Here is a 22,189-nt window from a genome sequence, read left to right as displayed (position 1 = left end):
GGCTTTTCTATTAGCGACCAAAAGTTGCGAACTTTATCGTCGATGTTCTCTACTAAATCCTTACAGCAAAAATATGGCAATATCGCAAAATGATCAAGTATGACACATAGAATGGACCTGCTATTCCCGTTTGAATAAGAAAATCTCAATTCAGTAGGCCTTTAAGATGGAAAGTGCAGCTGCCATTATGATGTGCAGTGATGTTTTCTACCGACCGTAAGTCTTGAACTATACAAAGTATTTCAATGTTTGGAATCTGCGCTTATGGATGATATATACCAGTTACTATGGTCATCTAATTAGTTACTATGGTAATGTAAGTCACAGCAGCTCAGACGGGGCACCAAGCAGAGTGGGTGGGGAGCATTTCCACAGACGCGGAGGGAGATTTTCACAAAAAAGTTCCAAAGCTTAGTGATGTATCAGATATATCAGATCGTAGGTGGGTTTATTTTGTACCCTTCGCGTTCCTATTTCACTGTTTGTTGCACTTTTGTTGCATTTCACTTGATAATAAAATGTGTCGATCGAAACGGGGTGTGACGCTCATATTTTGTCAATATTCAGCATTTTATCCTTAATAGAAAAATGTAAAATTCCATTATGTTTTTTAAGGCGGTCTGTCATAACGTTTTTAGCATTCAATCAGACTTTATTGTGAGGTTTTGTATTAGTGTTCATAAAAATAGATATACCGGCCCCCAAACACATTGTTTTCTCTAAATGTGGCCCCTGAGTCTAAATACAATCACACAATGAGAATAAAAGCAACTCCAGTATCAGTGCGACAGTCTACAAATATGAAAAACATAGGAAGAAAAGAATGAAAAATAGTGCAACAGGAGGTAAGGTGCACAGTCCAGTCCTGAGAACGAACTTTCACAATGCGTTGTTTACAGGAATAAATATTATACTATGTACATTGATTGATTGATTGATTGATTGAGACTTTGATTAGTATATTGCACAGTACAGTACATATTCCGTACAATTGAGCACTAAATGGTAACACCCGAATAAGTTTTTTAACATGTTTAAGTCGGGCTCCACGTTAATCAATTCATGGTAAAAATATATACTATAAGCATAATACATCCATCCATCCATTTTCTACCGCTTATTCCCTTTGGGGTCGCGGGGGGTGCCGGTGCCTATCTCAGCTACGATCGGGCCAACAGCATAATACAGTCATCACACAAATTAATCATCATCCAAGCATTTACATTGAATTATTTACAATATTTACAATACGGGGGGTGAGATGTGGATGGGGTTGGGGCGGATGAGATAGGTTTGGTTGATATCAGCACTTCAGTCATCAATAATTCTATCATCTGAGAAATGGACATTGAAACAGTGTAGGTCAGACTTCGTAGGATATGTACAGCAAGCAGTGAACATAGTGAGCTCAGAAAGCATAAAAATACGTATATAGATTTGATTATTTTAATGTGATTAATTACAATCCGGGGAGGTGGGATGTGGTGGGGGGAATACAGATACAATTTGAATACAGAAGCATTTAGATTGTGGGTGGAAAGTAAAAATTGCACACAAAGAGGTGCTAAACTATAAAATCAGTGCCTATGAGAATTCCCCGTGGTTATGGCTTTCGGGAAAAAACTGTTCTTGGGTCTGTTTGTCTTAGACCTGATGATCCTTTAGTGCCTTCCTGAGGGCAGCAGGTCAAACAGGTCGGAGCCAGGGTGGGAGCTGTCCTTGATAATGTGATATCCATTAATTGATTAACGTGGACCCCGACTGAAACCAGTTGAAAAACTTATTCGGGTGTTAACATTTAGTGGTCAATTGTACAGAATATGTACTGTACTGTGCAATCTACTAATAACAGTTTCTATCAATTAATCTAATAAAAGAAGTTTCAATCAAACAGTGAGTGCGCACACAAAATAAATTACAATAAATAGAAAGAAACAAAAAACAGATTTCGGCCATTTTGCATGTTTTTGCAAGTTATGCAGGTAATCTATAACATCCATCCATCCATCCATCTTCTTCCGCTTATCCGAGGTCGGGTCGCGGGGGCAACAGCCTAAGGAGGGAAACCCAGACTCCCCTTTCCCCAGCCACTTCTTTTAGCTCTTCCCGGGGGATCCCGAGGCGTTCCCAGGCCAGCCGGGAGACATAGTCTTCGCAACGTGTCCTGGGTCTTCCCCTTGGCCTCCTACCGGTTGGAGGTGCCCTAAACACCTCCCTAGGGAGGCGTTCGGGTGGCATCCTAACCAGATGCCCGAACCACCTCATCTGGCTCCTCTCGATGTGAAGGAGCAGCGGCTTTACTTTGAGCTCCTCCCGGATGGCAGAGCTTCTCACCCTATCTCTAAGGGAGAGCCCCGCCACACGGCGGAGGAAACTCATTTCGGCCACTTGTACCCGTGATCTTATCCTTTCGGTCATGACCCAAAGCTCATGACCATAGGTGAGGATGGGAACGTAGATCGACCGTACCGATCCGTTGTGGTGAAAAAGGAGCTGAGCCGGAAGGCAAAGCTCCTTCTTCACCACAACGGATCGGTACAACGTCCGCATTACTGAAGACGCCGCACCGATCCGCCTGTGGATCTCATGATCCACTCTTCCCTCACTCGTGAACAAGACTCCTAGGTACTTAAACTCCTCCACTTGGGGCATGGTCTCCTCCCCAACCCGGAGATGGCATTCCACCCTTTTCCGGGCGAGAACCATGGACTCGAACTTGGAGGTGCTGATTCTCATTCCGGTCGCTTCACACTCGGCTGCGAACTGATCCAGTGAGAGCTGAAGATCCCGGTCAGCTGAAGCCATCAGGACCACATCATCTGCAAAAAGCAGAGACCTAATCCTGCAGTCACCCAACTGGAACCCTCAACGCCTTGACTGTGCCTAGAAATTCGGTCCATAAAAGTTATGAACAGAATCGGTGACAAAGGACAGCCTTGGCGGAGTCCAACCCTCACTGGAAATGTGTTTGACTTACTGCCGGCAATGCGGGCCAAGCTCTGGCACTGATCGTACAGGGAGCGGACCACCACAATAAGACAGTCCGATACCCCATACTCTCTGAGCACTCCCCACAGGACTTCCCGAGGGACACGGTCGAATGCCTTCTCCAAGTCCACAAAGCACATGTAAACTAGTTGGGCAAACTCCCATGCACCCTCAAGAACCCTGCCGAGAGTATAGAGCTGGTCCACAGTTCCACGACCAGGACGAAAACCACACTGCTCCTCCTGAATCCGAGGTTCGACTATCCGGCATAGCCTCCTCTCCAGTACACCTGAATATAACCTTACCGGGAAGGCTGAGGAGTGGGATCCACGATAGTTGGATCACACCCTCCGGTCCCCCTTCTTAAAGAGAGGAACCACCACCTCGGTCTGCCAATTCAGAGGTACCGCCCCCGATGTCCACGCGATGCTGCAGAGTCTTGTCAACCAAGACAGCCCCACAGCATCCAGAGCCTTAAGGAACTCCGGGCGGACCTCATCCACCCTTGGGGCCTTGCCACCGAGGAGTTTTCTAACTACCTCAGCGACCTCAGCCCCAGAAATAGGAGAGTCCACCACAGATTCCCCAGGCACTGCTTCCTCATAGGAAGACTTGTTGGTGGGATTGAGGAGGTCTTCGAAGTATTCCTTCCACCTATCCACAACATCCGCAGTTGAGGTCAGCAGAACACCATCCGCACCATACACGGTGTTGATAGTGCACTGCTTCCCCTTCCTGAGGCGGCGGACGGTGGTCCAGAATCGCTTCGAAGCCGTCCGGAAGTCGTTTTCCATGGCTTCCCCGAACTCCTCCCATGTCCGAGTTTTTGCCTCCGCGACCGTTGAAGCTGCACACCGCTTGGCCTGTCGGTAACTGTCCACTGCCTCCGGAGTCCTATGAGCCAAAAGGACGCGATAGGACTCCTTCTTCAGCGTGACGGCATCCCTCACCGCTGGTGTCCACCAAGGGGATTTAGGATTTCCGCCCCGACAGGCACCAACTACCTTGCGGCCACAGCTCCGATCTGCCGCCTCGACAATAGAGGTGCGGAACATGGTCCAATCGGACTCAATGTCCAGCACCTCCCTCGTGACATGTTCAAAGTTTTTCCGGAGGTGGGAATTGAAACTTTGTCTGACAGGAGACTCTGCCAGACGTTCCCAGCAGACCCTCACAATGCGTTTGGGCCTCCCAGGTCTGTCCGGCATCCTCCCCCACCATCGCAGCCAACTCACCACCAGGTGGTGATCGGTAGAAAGCTCCGCCCCTCTCTTCACCCGAGTGTCCAAAACATAAGGCCGCAAATCCGATGACACAACTACAAAGTCGATCATGGAACTGCGGCCTAGGGTGTCCTGGTGCCAAGTGCACATATGTACACCCTTATGTTTGAACATGGTGTTTGTTATTGACAAACTGTGAGGAGCACAAAAGTCCAATAACAAAACACCTCTCTGGTTCAGATCCGGGCAGCCATTCTTCCCAATCACGCCTCTCCAGGTTTCACTGTCGTTGCCAACGTGAGCGTTGAAGTCCCCCAGTAGGACAAGGGAATCACCCGGGGGAGAACTTTCCAGTACTCCCTAGGGTGTTCCCAAAAAGGGTGGGTACTCTGAACTGCCGTTTGGTGCGTAAGCACAAACAACAGTCAGGACCCGTCCCCCCACCCGAAGGCGGAGGGAGTCTACCCTTTCATCCACCGGGTTGAACTCCAACGTGCAGGCTTTGAGCCGGGGGGGAGACAATAATTGCCACCCCAGCCCGTCGCCTCTCACTGCCGGCAATGTACCCTCTCGAGAGGGTACATTCCCTCTCGAGAGAAGTGGTTCCAGAGCCCTTGCTGTGCGTCGAAGTGAGTCCGACTATATCCAGCCGGAACTTCTCCACTTCGCGCACTAGCTCAGGCTCTTTTCCCCCCCAGTGAGGTAACGTTCCACGTCCCAAGAGCTAGCTTCTGTAGCCGAGGATCGGACCGCCAAGTGCCCTGCCTTCGCCTGCCGCCCAGCTCACATTGCACCTGACCTCTATGGCCCCTGCTATGGGTGGTGAGCCCATTAAAGGGGTGACCCACGTTGCCTCTTCGGGCTGTGCCCGGCCGGGCTCCATGGGAACAGGCGCTCGCCATCGTGCCAGAGGGGGGGCGAGGGAAATCTGGGTCCATGCTTTTACTTTTTCATTGAGGTCTTCGAGCTGCTCTTTGTCTGATCCCTCACCTAGAACCTGTTTTCCTTGGGAGACCCTACCGGACAACATAGCTCCTACGATCATTGGGACACGCAAACTCCTTTACCACGATAAGGTGGCAGCTCAGAGAGGAGTAATCTATAACAGTGGTTCTCAAATGGTGGTACGTGTACCCCTGGGGGTACTTGAAGGTAGGCCAAGGGGTACATGACATTTTTGAAAAAATATTCTAAATATATCAACAATTGAAAAATACTTTATAAATATATTTATTGACTAATACTTCAACAAAATATGAATGTACGTCCATAAACTGTGAAAAAAATACAACAATGCAATATTCAGTGTTGACAGCCAGATTTTTGTGAATATGTTCCATAAATATTGATGTTAAAGATTCATTTTTTTAAGAAGAAATGTTTAGAATTAAGTTCATGAATCCAGATGGATCTCTATTACAATCCCCAAAGAGGGCACTGTAAGTTGATGATTACTTCTATGTGTAGAAATCTTTACTTACAATTGAATCACTTCTTTATTTTTCAACAAGTTTTTAGTTATTTTTATAACTTTTTTTTCCAAATAGTTCAAGACAGACCACAACAAATGAGCAATATTTTGCACTGTTATACAATTTAATAAATCAGAAACTGATGACATAGTGCTGTATTTTACTTCTTTATCTCTTTTTTTCCAACCAAAATTGCTTTGCTCTGATTAGGGGGTACTTGAATTAAAACAATGTTCACAGGGGCTACATCACTGAAAAAAGGTTGAGAACCACTAAACTATAAATAAAAGTAGAGTTGCGTTTCCTTCAGTGCTCAAGGCACAAGCTAGAGACTTTGCAGCGACCAATCAAATGAGCTCCCGGGAGCGCGGGGCGTGGCCATCTCTGCTCCGTGCAATATCAGTGTCTAAACTCGCTGCCCGCCATGAGTTGAAACTTTCGCGGCGTTTGCAAAAGTGCGTTTGCTATATTCACAACAAAAGCCCAAACGGGCGGTGCGCGCTGCTATTTAACAGCAGTCCATGTTTCCATTCTTCCCGCCGGCAGGGAGCGGTATCCAAAACGAGCCAACGTTCGAGACGTCAGTTTTTTTTTAAGCGAGAAGTCCAAGCTGAGTGTGAACCTGTAGTTTTGTAAGATATTGTTTAACGTCATTGCTACTTTCTATGTACAATATTTCATATAACAAAAACCCACATTTTAAGCCGAATCGTGGTGCTGAAGTTCAGGTTTAAAAAATGTCTCGCATTCGTGTTAACTCGGTGAGTACTACCAATGGGGATCTATCTAATAACATAATGGCTTTCAATGGCGATAAACATGTCTAGACGTGTTCCGCACACACACCCATGAAACAGATAGGACAACTCCACGTTGCCGCACTTTGTTCACCGTCGAGAAACGTAAACTTTAAAGTGCGTTTTCTATGGAGAACAGCGACGAGGAAGATAACGCCAACGATGAAGATGGGGCAGAGGTGAACAACCTGAACTTGAGGCGTGGCAGGTTGGAGGAAGAACATGATGGAGTGACACCCGAATGTGAGGAACCTGACATTTTCGGGCTGGACTGGGAAGGACTATACAGTGAACAGGTGGAATCAGACAGAACCAATGGAGAAGAGACAAACAGTGATGGGAGGGAGTATCTTTCTCTGTCTTCCTGCAGCTTCATGAACACCTGCAATCCTTTTATACCCAGCCTCTCCTCCTCAAACGTCTCCACCCATTATCATACTTGTATTTCAACCTCATCCTCTTCCTCTTCTGTCTTGGGTCTGACACCACCCTTACCTCCCACCGTGGACCTCTTGGCTGTTTTGACTGATACCAAGCTGAACTTGGATGTTTACCGAAGCGGAGCATCTGTACTGCCAAGGCTATGGGCCTCCATTCCAGAGCACCTGAGAGGAATTCACTACCTGAGACTTGGCTCTGAGGATAAAACTGCATTGGATGGCGCACTTGATGTCCTCCCAGATTTGAAAGATCTTCGCTCACTCGCCATTCGAGGTACTTCCTGCACACGTTTGTTGTTGACATCACCTCATTTTCTACCACTCATGTATGGAAGTAGAATTGTCTCACATCAACTTATATATATATCAATATGATTATAATACATACGTATATCTTAATAAATATACAAATACATATTTTGTATAAATAAAACGCATATTTGTAAATATATTTTCCGTACATGATATGACAATCAACAATGTCCACACAAAAGTAGATAGCAACAAATTAAAGGCCTACTGAAATAAGATTTTCTTATTTAAACGGGGATATCAGGTCCATTCTATGTGTCATACTTGATCATTTTGCGATATTGCCATATTTTTGCTGAAAGGATTTAGTAGAGAACATCCACGATAAAGTTCGCAACTTTGGGTCGGTAATAAAAAAGCTTTGCCTTTACCTGAAGTTGCAGACGATGACGTCACAAGGGTGAGGGCTCCTCACATCCTCACATTGCTCATAATGGGAGCCTCCAGCAGCAAGAGCTATTCGGACCGAGAAAACGTCAATTTTCCCATTAATTTGAGCGAGGATGAAACATTCATGGCTTAGGATCTTGATAGCGAAGGACTAGAAAAAAAAAAAAAAAAAAGTTAAAAAAAAGGCGATTGCATTGGGACCAATTCAGATGTTTTTAGACAAATTTACTAGGATAATTCTGGGAAATCCCTTATCTTTCTATTGTGTTGCTAGTGATGCCAGTCTTTGAGGGAAGTCAATGGCAGCTGCATGGACGGTGCAAGCTCAGCTGATCTCCGGTAAGAGGCGAATTTTTACCACAATTTTTCCACAGAAACCTGCCGGTTGACAAGTGGTCGGGATCCATGTTCGCTTGACCGCTCTAAACCATAGTAAAGCTTCACCTCCGGGAATTTTAAAGAAGGAAACACCTCGTGTTTGTGTGGCTAAAGGCTAATGCTTCCCTCCTCCATCTTTCTACTTTGACTTCTCCATTATTAATTGAACAAATTGCAAAAGATTCAGCAACACAGATGTCCAGACTACTGTTTATTTGCGCGATGAAAAGAGATTACTTTTAGCCGCAAATGGTGCTGCTCTAATATGTCCTCTACAGTCCGTGACGTCATGCGCACGCGTCATCATCCCGCGACGTTTTCAACAAGAAACTCCGCGGGAAACTTAAAATTGTAATTTAGTAAACTAAACCGGCCCTATTGGCATGTGTTGCAATGTTAATATTTCATCATTGATGTATAAACTATCAGACTGCGTGGTCGGTAGTAATGGGTTTTAGTAGGCCGTTAAATATTCTTGATTAAATTCAAAAGTATTTTTTTACATTTCAAAAAACACTCACTAGTCACAATGGAAACATCGCTTAATATGACTCATATCTCATTTTGGAATAGCATCTGGTTTGTTTCTAAGTATTTTTGTATCTAATCATCATTTTCTCTTTACTTTAAGGGCACGTTGTGTATGATTCACAAGGGACCCCTCTGCCAGGCCTCCTTACCACTCTACCCACATCCCTCTCTTCCCTCTCTCTTCTGGTGCATGTGGATCTCTCCTTTAACCAGCTCTGCATCCTTCCATCTTGTCTTCTCCGCTTACCTGTGCTGTCCACCCTAGTCCTTAGTTACAACCGCCTGCGGGAGCTGCCCTCTAATGTCGGCCATCTATCTACTCTCACCTACCTCTCTCTCATTGGGAACAAGCTGGTTTCTCTTCCTGTGAGTTTAGGCCAGCTGAAAGCACTACAGTCGCTGGATGTTTCGGATAACCTCCTCGAGGAGCTGCCAAATGAAATTGGTTCTTTGGGAGAGCTTGTTACACTGGTACTGTCCAACAACAAGCTGAAACGGCTACCGGAGACCATAGGTTAGAGAATGTATCTGTAGTTTATTAGAGGAAAATGAAAACAATAATTCAAGGAAACACCTGTCCTTTATGTCTAGGCTGTCTCCACTCCCTGAGGGAACTTATCACCTTCAGCAATGACCTTCGCTTTATTCCACCTTGCCTGGAAAAAAAGCCTCTGCTGAAAATTGATGTTCGTGACAATCCTTTAGGCCGACCGCCAACACCTCCCCCACTCCCCCTCAGACCTGGTGAGCACACAAACAGGCTTCAAGCAATTATTGTTTTGTCAGCGGATGCTTTATTTATGTGCATTTAGATATTCAAACTTGAAACCGTTTTCTCACCAGACTTAACAAATATTCCCGAATGGAATCTTCTTTTCAACCAGCGCAGGTATTGTATGGAAATGTTTTTGTTCGTTTCTCTTACGAGTTTTTCAACATCTAAAAGTAAAAAAACACAAATTTTTCTATTCAGTTTTAGTGTTACGTCTGCTGGATGTCATGTTTTTCTCCCAGGGGGGGCTGTGCTGCTGTTCCCCCCGGGTTGTGTGCATAAACCCACAACACTGGAGTGGGTCGAGAGAGGACCCCAAAGAAAGTGGGTGCTGCTCGAGGAACATGATATCCTCCTCAGCCGTCCACTAGAACTTCGTCCTCATGGGGTCACGTTCCTTAAGGTACTGTGCATTGACTGGACTTATCTTATTTGGAAAAAAAAAAAACCCAGCTTTCTGGAAATGTGTTGTGATTATTTGCATAATCCTTTAAACAGCCAGTGGAAGTGTGTGTACCACACCACCGGAAAAAAGGCAGGGAGGTGGTTGTGAGGAAGTACGATGGAAAATCATGGAGCACTTTGACCACGGTCCTCAAGAAAGGAATTAAGCGACACTGCATTCGGTCAGATGGACGTCCAGTTAGGGTAAAAAAAAAAAGCATGTACATCCAAATAATATCGGCAATAGTCTAAACCAAATGGGTTGTGTGAATGCAGCTGGCTTGCTGCTTTGTGAGCCAATTTTCCTGGTTTATTGTTGTGGCCCGCCCAGTGACAGACAGCTGCTCAGTTACACCAGCAGGAGCACTTTTGGTGTCCAGTGCTGAACCTGGAGTCAAGCTTTACTTCCCCCCAGACTCCACCAGTCAAACCTGTGCCATAACTTTACAGGTCAAGACAATGTGGTGTATTACTTACATTATGTGTCAGTGTTGTATACACGGTCGTGAGGTGTTTCTCTGTTTGTAGGTGCTGCAAGTGTCCGTAGCAGAGGTACAGACGCTTTGTGGTGATCCACAGGCGAGCGTCAGCCCTCTCCTCTGCCTCTCACAGATTCCCAGCATACAATTCCTGCAGCCAATCAGAGTGCAGGTCCCGCTGCCGCCCGGGGTTACAGGTAATGTTGCTCTTTTATTCATTATTATTTATGCAACACAATTGGTTCCATAGTTTCCTCACATACAATCTTCATGTTTAACATTTCAACAAAGCTAAATGTTTCCAGCACAGTAGATCAAGTGGTCCGCATAGCTGCCCTATAACCAGGTGCTTCTGGGTTTGGATCTCAGTTCAGACACCTCTGTGTGGCGTTTTATTGCTCTCGTTGAATGCTTCTACTGTATGAGTCCTACAGTATAAACATGCGTGCTACATTAATTGGAGAATCTAATTTGTCCATTGGTGTAAATGTAAATGTGCATAATTCTTGGTCTGTACTTGTCCTCACATAATACAATGATACAATGAGACTGTATAATGCATATGTTCCTTCTTGACAGCACTTAAATGTAGAATATATGTAGAATATATTTATATTATTCATATATTTTGTATTATATATATATAATATATTATATATATATAATATATTATATATATATTATATTATTTATTATTATCATTGTTTATTGTGACCTAACTGTGGTGCTGAATTTCCCCCAGGGATCCATAAAGTACATTCTATTCTATTCTATACTATTCTATTGTACAAGAAATGACGCCGACGGGACAAGCGGTAGTAAATGGATGGATGGATGAAGAAATGTCTACAAAGCTATCTAGCCATTTAAATGAGGATAAAAGGACCATAATGTCACTCTGTATCAACTATCAAAAAAGCAAAGTTTTCATCATTGTCTTGTGAGTGCGACCACAGCGGAAGGGCACTGCACGTATATTGGCCGTGTTTTAAGATCCCGGTACAAATATACAACGTATTTAGACCACAGGTATGAAACTCATGGCTCGGAGGCCAGATATGGCCCGCCACATCATTTTATGTGCCCTGCAAATATCAGAAATTATTATGCATCTTTTCTTACTAATTGTTGTCAACTTTCCATTTTGACAGAAAATATACGTGTTTTCTGCTATCAATATCACATCTTTTAAACAGGATCTAATATTACATTACAAAACATTTTTTGTTAAAATCAAAATAAATAATTAAATATTGACTCATGATTTTATAGAAAGTTATCCATCAAATTGTGGACTGTAAAAATTATTTTTACGGAAAAAGCTCAGTCACCAATATTTTACCGTAAATAAAAACAAAGCTGTGGTATAGTTTTTACACTTACACTAATACATCGTAAAAAAAAAGTTGATTCTACTGTAAAAACTGTGGTACTGTTTTTCATTTTGCATTTGAATGAAGTAAAAAATATTAAAATTTAACAACAATAGGTTTTTGAGTCTTAAACCTACAGATTTTTTTCCACGCTGAATGCAAAAAGTCTGTCAAGTGAATAATTTTTAATCAGATCAATCAAACTCTAATTCAGTGATTAATCATGATTATCCTGAAGAGACGGACAGAAAGCGGTTTGAAAACAGTCGGTAAAACCTAATCTATGCAAAATGTTGACCCAAAGAACCACCATTACATGTTTTGTAGGCCACAAAAAAGTTTTTTAAATGTAGGGAAAAAAATCACAATATCACAATATAAAAATCCCTTTAAATACTTTTGCCTGATTTATGTCGAATGTGCACATTTGGCAGGCTGGATGGGAGAATATTAATAGAATAAACTTGCGTATTTTAAAGCATGTAAAAAAACGCTGAAGTACAAACGGCCCTTAGTGACTTCTGTTAAACATATATTTCTATACATATACATTATTCTCAAATCAGGTACTATTTGTTTTGCATATATATTTTTAACCTTTTTGTTTTTAATATCTTATACAATAGCTGTGTATTAGTTACACTGCTGATACGAGTTTCACTAAGATAATTGTTTTAATTTGTGTAGGTGACACAGTTGATATGTCCTGTTTATATCTGCTGCATGGAGACCCTACTGCTGAAACCTGGACGGACATCACCTCTCAAGTATCTCTCTATGTCACCCATTTGTATGCTATATTCTACATTACGCATTTCTCTTGGTACGTCTCGCCAATGGATTCTCAAGTTGTTTATATCTGTTTATCTGTTATAAGTTGTTCAACTTATTACTGTAGCTTACTTTTACTTTTTAGGTACTGGTTGTGGTACAAGAGTCAGACAATTGTTGGCGGCATGGTTAGAAAGGTATACCAAAGGCTAAAACAGTTCAAAGTCCAATTCTTGGTCCTCCAGCGGAAAACTGATCCTTCACAAGTCCTGCTACAGTGTTTACCGACTAACAAGGTGAGGTATTTTGTCCGTGTGCACTTACTACTACAGTATTGGGCATGTAATTGCAAATGAAAACCAATCACGATCGTAGTTCGAGACATAGTGTGTTTAATACGTCAACTTGAGGATCATCACTACTGTTTGTGATGGTTTCTTCTTAGGTGGAAGACCAGGTGCAGTCACTGTCAGAGCGGTATGACGGACCCCAGCCTTCAGACCTGTGCGAACTACTCGAAGGAGAGCAGTTCTTTGCTGGCTTTGAGAGAGGCTTAGATATTTACACAGGTCGGAAGTCCTTTTTTACAAGCTTCATCAGAAATCGATATTTACGCTCAGCTTTTCAAGTATGACATGCGGTTTTGGACCAACTTTTGTGTAATGGGTTTTACAAGCAGTGTTGAGAGACCTATTTCCTGTTCTAACCAGACAGGCCAGACTGTGTCGGGGGGAGACTGTGTTTTGTGTTTCACTCCAGCTGGAAGAATCTGAAGGAAGTTTACATCTCTCCTGCTCAGGGCCTCCAGGGGCCAGTGAGGGGACAAGTAAGATCATTTAAAAAAATAATCACAGTAATTGGAATTGCAATATTTTTTATATTACATGACATTGACTTGGAAATTCATAGTCCAGTCCAAATAAGTCATAGATTATACCAATGTATAAATGTTATACCAACCGTTCAAATATTTTATACCAGGGTGTCCAATGTGTGCAACGGGGGGCAGTTGTTGCTTCTGGAATGTACTTGAACACAGGTATCAAAGTCAAGGCCCAGGGCCAGATCTGGCCCACCATATATGGCTTGCGAAATTCTGGAAATAATATCTAAGTATCTTTTCCTATCAAATATATTCATTCTTCATATTTTGACCCCAAAAAAATACAATTGCATATTTTTTTACATTTATTATCTAATAATACAACTAATATTTACTTGAATATCTGCATGACTATTGTGTCAAAGCAAGTTATCCATCAAATTTTGCACAGGAAAAATGTCAGCAGATTTTACAGGAAAAAAACTGTCAAGTTAGTCACCAGAAAATTTTACCGAAAAAAAAGTAGTATTGTTTTTCCATTACAGTAATACACCGTAAAAACAACAACCATAGATTTTGTATAAAAAAAACTTGCAGCGCAGGTCTTTTATTTTGAAATGCTACTTTGGACCTAAATCAAGCATCCTTGGTGACATCCTGGGATAGCTGTGATTAAATGAACTATTATTCATAATTCCACTTATGGTGAAGTGTAAGTCTATGAGATAAATTGAAAGAAAACAAAAATCAACCTTTTCTGTTACGTTCTGTTGGACTGTAACCCCAAGATGCAGAGACGGCAGGTGGCAGCAAGTAAACATAGAGTACCGTATTTTTCGGACTATAAGTTGCAGTTTTTTTCATAGTTTGGGCGGGGGTACGACTTATACTCAGGAGCGACTTATGTGTGAAATTATTAACACGTTACCGTAAAATATCAAATAATATTATTTAGCTCATTCACGTAAGACAGTGGTTCTCAAATTGGGGTACGCCTACCCCTGGGGGTACTTGAAGGTATGCCAAGGGGTACGTGAGATTTTTTTTAAATATTCTAAAAATAGCAACAATTCAAAAATCTTTTATAAATATATTTATTGGATAATACTTCAGAAAATATGAATGTAAGTTCATAAACTGTGAAAAGAAATGCAACAATGCAACATTCAGTGTTGACAGCTAGATTTTTTTGTGGACATGTTCCATAAATATTGATGTTAAAGATTTCTTTTTTTGTGAAGAAATGTTTAGAATTAAGTTGATGAATCCATTGATTACAATCCCCAAAGAGGGCACTTTAAGTTGATGATTACTTCTATGTTTAGAAATCTTTGTTTATATTTGAATCACTTGTTTATTTTTCAACAAGTTTTTAGTTATTTTTATATCTTTTTTTCCAAATAGTTCAAGAAAGACCACTACAAATGACCAATATTTTGCACTGTCATACAATTTAATACATCAGAAACTGATGACATGGTGCTGTATTTTACTTCTTTATCTCTTTTTTTCAACCAAAAATGCTTTGCTCTGATTAGGGGGTACTTCAATTAAAAAAATGTTCACAGGGGGTACATCACTAAAAAAATGTTGAGAACCACTGACGTAAGAGACCAGACGTATAAGATTTCATCAGATTTAGCGATTAGGAGTTACAGATTGTTTGGTAAACGTATAGCATGTTCTATATGTTATAGTTATTTGAATGACTCTTACCATAATATGTTACGTTAACATACCAAGCACCTTCTCAGTTGGTTAATTATGCATCATATAACGTACACTTATTCAGCCTGATGTTCACTGTTCTTTATTTATTTTAAATTGCCTTTCAAATGTCTATTCTTGGTGTTGGGTTTTATCAAATAAATATTCCCCAAAAAATGCGACTTATACTCCAGTGCAACTTATATATGTTTTTTTCCTTCTTTATTATGCGTTTTCGGCAGGTGAGACTTATACTCCAGAGCTACTTATTCTCCAAAAAATATGGTATATGTAATCACAAGCAAAACAAAGAATGCATCGAAGCAAAACACCATGAGCAAGGCAAGACTAAGGGCCTGATTTACTAAGATCCAAATACCACGTGCTCGACAGCGTGTGCAAAAAATAAATTATTAGCGTGTCGTAGAAGTGGGTGTATTGTGTGTTATCTACTGGTTTTGTGTGCATACGGGGCTTTTACAACAGAGATAATAATTTTTTGCACATTGTTATCATGTTCCTCTTACTTGTGTGCGATGTGTTGAACCAGCAGCACACATCTATAATTCGTAACACTATTTTTTGAATCGCAATCTAGACGACAGAAACATGTGCACAGCAGGGTTGTCCCATTACCAATATTTTGGTACCGGTATCGGTACCAAAATGTTTATCGATGCTTTGCGACACTTTTCAAAAGAAAGGGGACTAGAAAAAAATAAATGATTTGCTTCATTTCACCTAAAAAATCTTACAATCCATTAAACATATGTTTCTTATTGCACTCAAAGAACAATTTTAGAAGACTAAAACAAAAAATTTAATTAATTAATCACATTTAGCTTTTCTTATTGCACCGAAAGGACAATTTGCAATTTTACATACAGGATTACATACAGCCTGCCATTATCTAGGATTAGATTAGAATAAAATCGAGCGTTTTATTAAAAATATATTAAATGCTTCATGATTTATGGTTGCCACTCTTGGTCTGTGCATGCTTTAAGAAAAAATAAAATAATTAATAAATAATAATAAAAATCATACTATGTCTAAAACTACACATATAAGACATGTAGCAGGTAAAACACACATTGGTTAAGATAAAACACAAATTAAATTGTGGGAATTTTTTACAAAATTCAGTCATTTCACTTGCATTAGTTTATGCTAAATGGGTGGTTTCGACTAATAATTGGCAACAAGCTAACCAATTGTGTATGCGTCTACCTATCTACAGTATATGTGCACAGCAGGGGAGCTAGTTAACTGCCATACATTACCTGTCACTCTTTAAAGTCCTTGTGGTTATTTAAATATTTCCTACGTCTGAGTGCAATGCAGTATACAGAGACCTTTGGCAAGGCATGTTTTTATGCTTGCTTTTGTGTTTAAAGCCTCACCTTAATTGTTCGGGTTTAAGGCCAGATACCTCCATATTGCGCTTCACACACAATTAACCAGTAGAATTGCTCTTTTGTGCCATTCTTCCTCTGTACACTGTTTTCTGCTTGTATGCGCTTTGTGTGTGACACACTTAACATGCACCTCAGCCCAGCAACGTCACCGTTGTACGGCATTATGGGGATGAAAAAAAAGTCTGTTATTTTTCAAAGGAAAGTTTTAGAGACTGGTATGGGGAGCCAGCGCGCAAACCAAAGTGGTGGAGGCAGAGTAGACAGGAAGTAGAACTGCGAATAGTAGCACTGAAAAAGAAACCATACAAAACACAGTGAAATAATTAAACAAAGTCCAAACCCGTCATGATACTTTCCCTGTATTGCAGTGGTTCCTCAGGGTGATTTAATGACAATTAGCAGTGTTATTTGAAATAATTAATAATGATAATAATTTTCACTAACTCACCCTTTAAAGGCCAATAGTTGGACCTTTCAAAAAAGCAATACTGTCATAGTAGTACTACAGGAGGTGATTTCCACCCAGTTCCCTCTCCACCTGCATGAATACAGAAGTTCTAATCAAAGATACAGTTGTGGTGTTAATCCCCTGAAAGAGAAACCCCTCTGTTACAGGTCTCCTTTTACAGAGGGGAGAGTTCCAGGAATTTGCCAGAGGAAGTAGCGAGGAAGAGGAAAGGACAGGACAGCCAGTGGCTCGCAACATTACCCCTGAGACTTCCTGTCAGTTCAGTATATTGCATTTGGACATGATCTAATGTCATACAGCAGATTGCCTGTTTTTCTGGGGGGACTGTTATTTGTGTCAGGCTAATGTTGTTGTACACAACCTAACCTAACCGGTGCAAAATTATTGTGTGCGGAAAAAGTTTTTTGTGTAAGAGAGTTTCCTTTCCTGCTGACAGTTTAGGCTAAAACTTCAGCCTTCGTCAGAGCTGTTGTAGCTTCGTGGTGCGACATGTCAAAACCAGTTGACTGGATCGGGAAAACTTTCAAAATAAAGTACCCCGACTTTGCCTTATCTGTTCTCCGCCCTGGATTTGCCGATGAAGGACAATGTCCCAGGTGTACGGAAGAATGTATGCCCCCTCGTCCCTATTGATGGTTTTGGCCCTTTGCTTCCAGATTTCCATAGCTTCCTTGATCCATTTTTTGTATTTATTGGTTTCCGATGATATGACCTCTTTCTTGTCCCAGTCTATGAGGTGACTGTTCCTCCTGCAGTTGTCTGTAATAGCGGATTTATTTTTGTTTTATTCTGCTGTTTGTTATTATGTTCTGTTAAACTCTGCAACTGTCTCCTGCTCGCATTCGTTTTTGTGTTCTTTTTTCCGAGTGCTGAAAGTTTGTCCAGTCTCTCAAATATATGCATGGGGTTTTGTAGATGATGTCACATTTTCTATCCTGTGTTATTGTATCTTTTGTGTGTACGAGTTGTTGTTTTTATTTATCCGTATGGTTTTATTGGTGTGTTTATTTGAAATGTTTTCATGGTGCGTTGCATGGGTTCTTTTATTCCTCTGATTTATGGTAGGGTTATCATATCTTTATTTCCTGCGGCTGTTTTTTGTTTTTGTCTTTTTTCTGCCTTGCTTATTTTATCTTCTACATAGCCCATTGGCAGCATGTGAGAGCATGTTGGATGTATTTTTCTTTCTCCTGCCTGTCTTTTTCATCCATTATGATACTATTTGGTTGTAAATAGTTCTGACTGCCGAGTTTGTTTGCAGTGGGTTGTTCTGATGTCCAAAGAAGGTACCGGTCCGTATGTGTGTTTCCTGTATACTTTGGTTTGAATGTTATCATCTTCTTTGTGGTGTAAGTTTACGTCCAAAAATGATATTGTGCTGTTTATTTCTTCTTCATGCCTGAGTTGTATCTTACCAGTGCTGTTTATGTTCAAGTGATCCGTAAGCTCTTGTGTGTGTCCAGTCTTAATTATTTCTAACATGTCGTCTAAATAACGCTTTCAAATAATTGTTTTTTATTGCAGGGAGGCAGTTTGAATGGCTGTTTTCTCCAAGTCCCCCATGAAAAAGTTGCTCATGACAGCGGATAGTGGGTGTCCCGTGGCGAAACCTTCTTTCTGTCTATATATCAGAGTTGTACTGGAAGTATGTTGATTTGGTTATTGTCAAGTTTGTGCGTGTCGTGAGGGTTCTGTCTTGTTTGAGTCTTTTTTGTGGCAATATGATGGATTACATCTACAGGGTTTTGTGAACAATGCGGGGACATCACGAGATATGATGTTTCATCCTTTTTACGAGTTATGTTTTTTAGATCCTGTGTCAGCTGTTGGGAGTTCTTGCAGTGGTGTTTTGTGTTAACGAGCAGGGAGCTGACAATATCAACCATAGTTATATGGGAGTTAACCTATGCTGTCAACTGTTGTTCGAAATGGTGTGTTTTTCTTGTTTGTTTTTATAGTTTTATATATACGAGGGGTAACGTTGGCTGTGGGTATTAAATCGTTGTGTTATTTAGTTGGATTCTAGTACTACATTGGGTAATGTCATCTACATCCTTTTCTTTTCCTCTCTGGGGTCTTTTTTCAATACTTTGTATGTGTCATTGTCTTGGAGCATGGTTTCCATCTGTTTGTGATATGTGTCTTGTGTCTTAAACAAAAAACTTTGTCTGAAGACAAACATTTTGCACCTATTTATTTGAGAAGATAAAATAACGCGCTCACTTTACTAATTAGATCTTATACAAGAGCTGTATAGACACTCAAATCTTAACTACAATAATGAACAAAATGTTTGATGAATACATTGTTGTGAATGTATCTATAGAAGAGAGGCATACTAGACTAGCAATGGTAAGATAGGGGTTAGTCATTGAAATGTTATTCACATGATTGTGTTATTCTGTTCAATTCAATTTGCTTGGATGCACTGTTCCATGTAAATCTGAATCAAACATAGTACAGACTGTTCATATTGCCTCCTCGCTGGTCTACTGTCAGGCTCTCAATTCGGAGAACAAGTGCATTGTGGAAGAGTTCCAGATACCTCCTCTGAACTTGGGAGACCCAGAGAGCGGCTACCTGACAGAAGCCAACTTGCTGTCAATCTCTCTTCGGATTGGACAGGATTGGCACATTATTGGCATCAATCTGGGTTTAAAATACCAGGAATTAGAGCGCATCCAGTACAAATACAGGTTAGTGTTGGCAAACACAAAAATATGTTTAATCACAGTGGATCCAAAAATGTTGCAAATACTAAGCTTTTCTGTTTATTTTACTGAATTGTTGAGTATCATTCATACACACAACAGGGCCTCTTCATGTATTTATGTTTTTTTCACTAAGTTTAAGGGAATTCTATACTACAGAAATAAATACTGACACAAACATGATGGTATCTCTTCTAGGGATGGTCTGATGTGATAGTTTGGATTGTTATTGCTCTGATACTGGCCAAATATGCTTGAACAAATATTGAAAAAAATATATAACCAAAACCCAAACTACAATGTAAATGGTCAACTCTGCACGGATTACTATCAACAGAAAGGCAGCAGCTGCAAGACAATGTAGCACAGTAGCTAGCAAACACTTTTAGTTAGCCTCATATCAGCTGTGTGGAGTTACTTTACATACAAAGAAAGTAAAAGAGCTGAGTGCAATTCATGCAACGCAAGTTTGTCAAGGGGCTACATTTCAACACCCAACTTTTTTTTTTTTTTTTTTAAACATTCCTCATGCACGCAATCCAAACGGTGGTGCCAAATGACTCTACCCTAAATGTGTCAGAGCTTTTCTTCCTGCCACTCTTACACCATTGAGTTGGATATTTTTTAAGGTATTGATGATCAAGTCCTCAAATACATTTTTACCAGTTAAGTCACATAAACAAAATAAATGTGGAATATAATTTCACTGATGGTGCAAATGTGCTAAAATGTTTGTTTGCCATAAAAAAAAGATTGATTGTCTTTTATTGTTCCAAAGGGGGTTTCTAAAGCAATTGAATAAAAAAGATGTAATGTCACCTATTCCACTTACTCAAATATTTTATTAATATATACACAAACATGCCAGAACAAAATACAATTACAGTATTATGTTTAAAGCATTTACAGATGAATAGGTAAGAGATGAAATTGTGGTGTGCATGTGTTAGTGCAACTAAAAGAGTGTAATAACAGAGTGAGATGTGACGTGACTGCAGAAATTGTAGCGAATTCCGACTGTTTTAATCTGCGCCGTCAAATTCTGCTAAACCATCTGGGGCATTGCAGGAGATTACAAAGACATGCTGATGCTCATCTGGCCCTCCCACTGCGTCTCATGCTTGCACGCTGCATCCCGCAGGCGTACCAGCAAAAGAAACTACATTGATGCCATGGTTTAGAGAATGAGGGATATGTTTTATGAAACATTGGGGTTCTTTTTCATGTCTCTGCTGTGTATAGTTAGTGTGATCAATATTTACAAAACAAATGTGTGTACATTAATGTTTCTAGTTTAGCAGTGCCCAAAGCACTTAAAAATACTTATCAGGTCCATTCATCCAGATGGTGGCTTTAATATCATGTTTAGTTTGGTTCTTGCCTCCACTTGATGTGGTGAAATGTGACAGTCTTCTCTCCTCACTAGGGACAATCTTGGTGCGATGGTACTGGACATGCTATTCCTATGGGCCCAAGGACAGACGAACGCCGGGCCCGGGGCTGTTTCGCGATTGGCGTCTGCCATGATTCAGAGCGGCAGGAAAGACATTGCAGATGAGCTCGAGGACATAGTCTGCCTAGGAAGGCAAAAGTACAATGAGTCACTGAGAAGAGTGGGCCTGGAGGCGGAGGAGCAGCCCCTCTGTGAAAGTCAGCAGGAGAGAAACCCTCACAGTGTGCAGGTGGCCGACACGTGACTTCCTTATTTTAATGTGCCCTTGTTTTAGCTACACAACTGTAGTCTCAGATGCAGGAATTGCCAAACAGAAATGCTGTTAAGTAAATAATAAAAATAAAAAAACAACCCCCATTTCAACTCACTCTAATTAATGTAAGCAATACATGAGTTTTTAACAAAATAAAAACCTGTAATGTTGTACATGGTAATTGTTATATATTGTACATGTGATATAGACATAATATAATATATCAGTATATATAATATACTGTACATGTATTATGTAAATATTACGTTTTTATTTTATATTTTATATTGCTATATTTACTCTATTTATACCTGCATTGTCCTTTCCATCATTGTAACTGAGCTACTGTGTGGAAATATTTTCCCTTGTGGATCATTAAAGTTTGTCTATGTCTAATTCAACCATGTTGTCTTAACACTTTCCTTTCATTTGACTCTCCATTGAACTAACGTTGAACCGCATGGGTTTCACTATGAACTGGCAGGATAAGCAAACACTAGTATCTGTTGCTCTTTTTCACAGGTCAAACTATTGTACCATAAGAGCCAGACATGGCTGAGTTTGTTAAATAATTCACTTAGAAGCCATTTTAGCTACCTGTCAGTTTCACAAAATAATGTGATGCTCTAATATTGTTGGAATATTTATCCCATTCCTGTCATTATTGTTCCACTTGTTAACTGATCACTCTAAAAGCATCATTTGATAAATAAAGTAGGGGCAGGTAAGCTATTATTTTACTAATCTCAAAGACATTTTGATTTCTTTTTTCACAAGTAGTATCAATGGCAAAGTTAATGCAGAGAAAATATACTACGCTCTAGTTGCACTTGAAGGTATTCAACATGTTTTGTCAATTACTTTCATTTTCAAAATGCACAAACCTTTAATGGACAGCCAATTGAATAATTTCTAAAGCTATTTTACTCACTACCAAATGGCATATTTACATTGTTTTCTGTAGTTTGCTATAATATGCTCTGAT

At 40.6% G+C, this 22,189-nt stretch overlaps 1 protein-coding gene across 5 annotated transcripts; it reads left to right on the top strand.

Annotated features, from left to right (window-relative positions):
• The first annotated feature begins 6,106 nt into the window (after positions 1-6,106).
• Positions 6,107-21,577, top strand: pidd1 (p53-induced death domain protein 1). Of its 5 annotated transcripts, none has more exons than XM_061917198.1 (16): positions 6,108-6,444; positions 6,620-7,194; positions 8,632-9,045; positions 9,123-9,275; positions 9,375-9,420; positions 9,505-9,706; positions 9,802-9,951; positions 10,024-10,197; positions 10,276-10,423; positions 12,287-12,422; positions 12,516-12,666; positions 12,816-12,939; positions 13,081-13,196; positions 16,934-17,041; positions 19,287-19,483; positions 20,925-21,576. In XM_061917198.1, the coding sequence occupies exons 2-16, from the start codon at positions 6,855-6,857 to the stop codon at positions 21,193-21,195; spliced, it is 2,730 nt and encodes a 909-aa protein (XP_061773182.1). In that variant the 5' UTR covers positions 6,108-6,444; positions 6,620-6,854; the 3' UTR covers positions 21,196-21,576. The 5 variants fall into 5 exon arrangements, 4 of the variants coding, with proteins under 4 accessions (XP_061773182.1, XP_061773181.1, XP_061773183.1 ...); XM_061917200.1 differs by lacking the exon at positions 6,108-6,444 and adding an exon at positions 7,897-7,961 and having other exon boundaries at positions 7,075-7,194; positions 20,925-21,577; XM_061917197.1 differs by having other exon boundaries at positions 6,108-7,194.
• Positions 21,578-22,189: the final 612 nt, after the last annotated feature.

This window comes from Nerophis ophidion, linkage group LG12 (genome assembly GCF_033978795.1).
Source record: "Nerophis ophidion isolate RoL-2023_Sa linkage group LG12, RoL_Noph_v1.0, whole genome shotgun sequence".
Lineage (NCBI taxonomy): Eukaryota > Metazoa > Chordata > Actinopteri > Syngnathiformes > Syngnathidae > Nerophis > Nerophis ophidion.
Note: the sequence above shows the minus strand (reverse complement) of the source record. Positions and strands in the feature narration are given on the sequence as shown.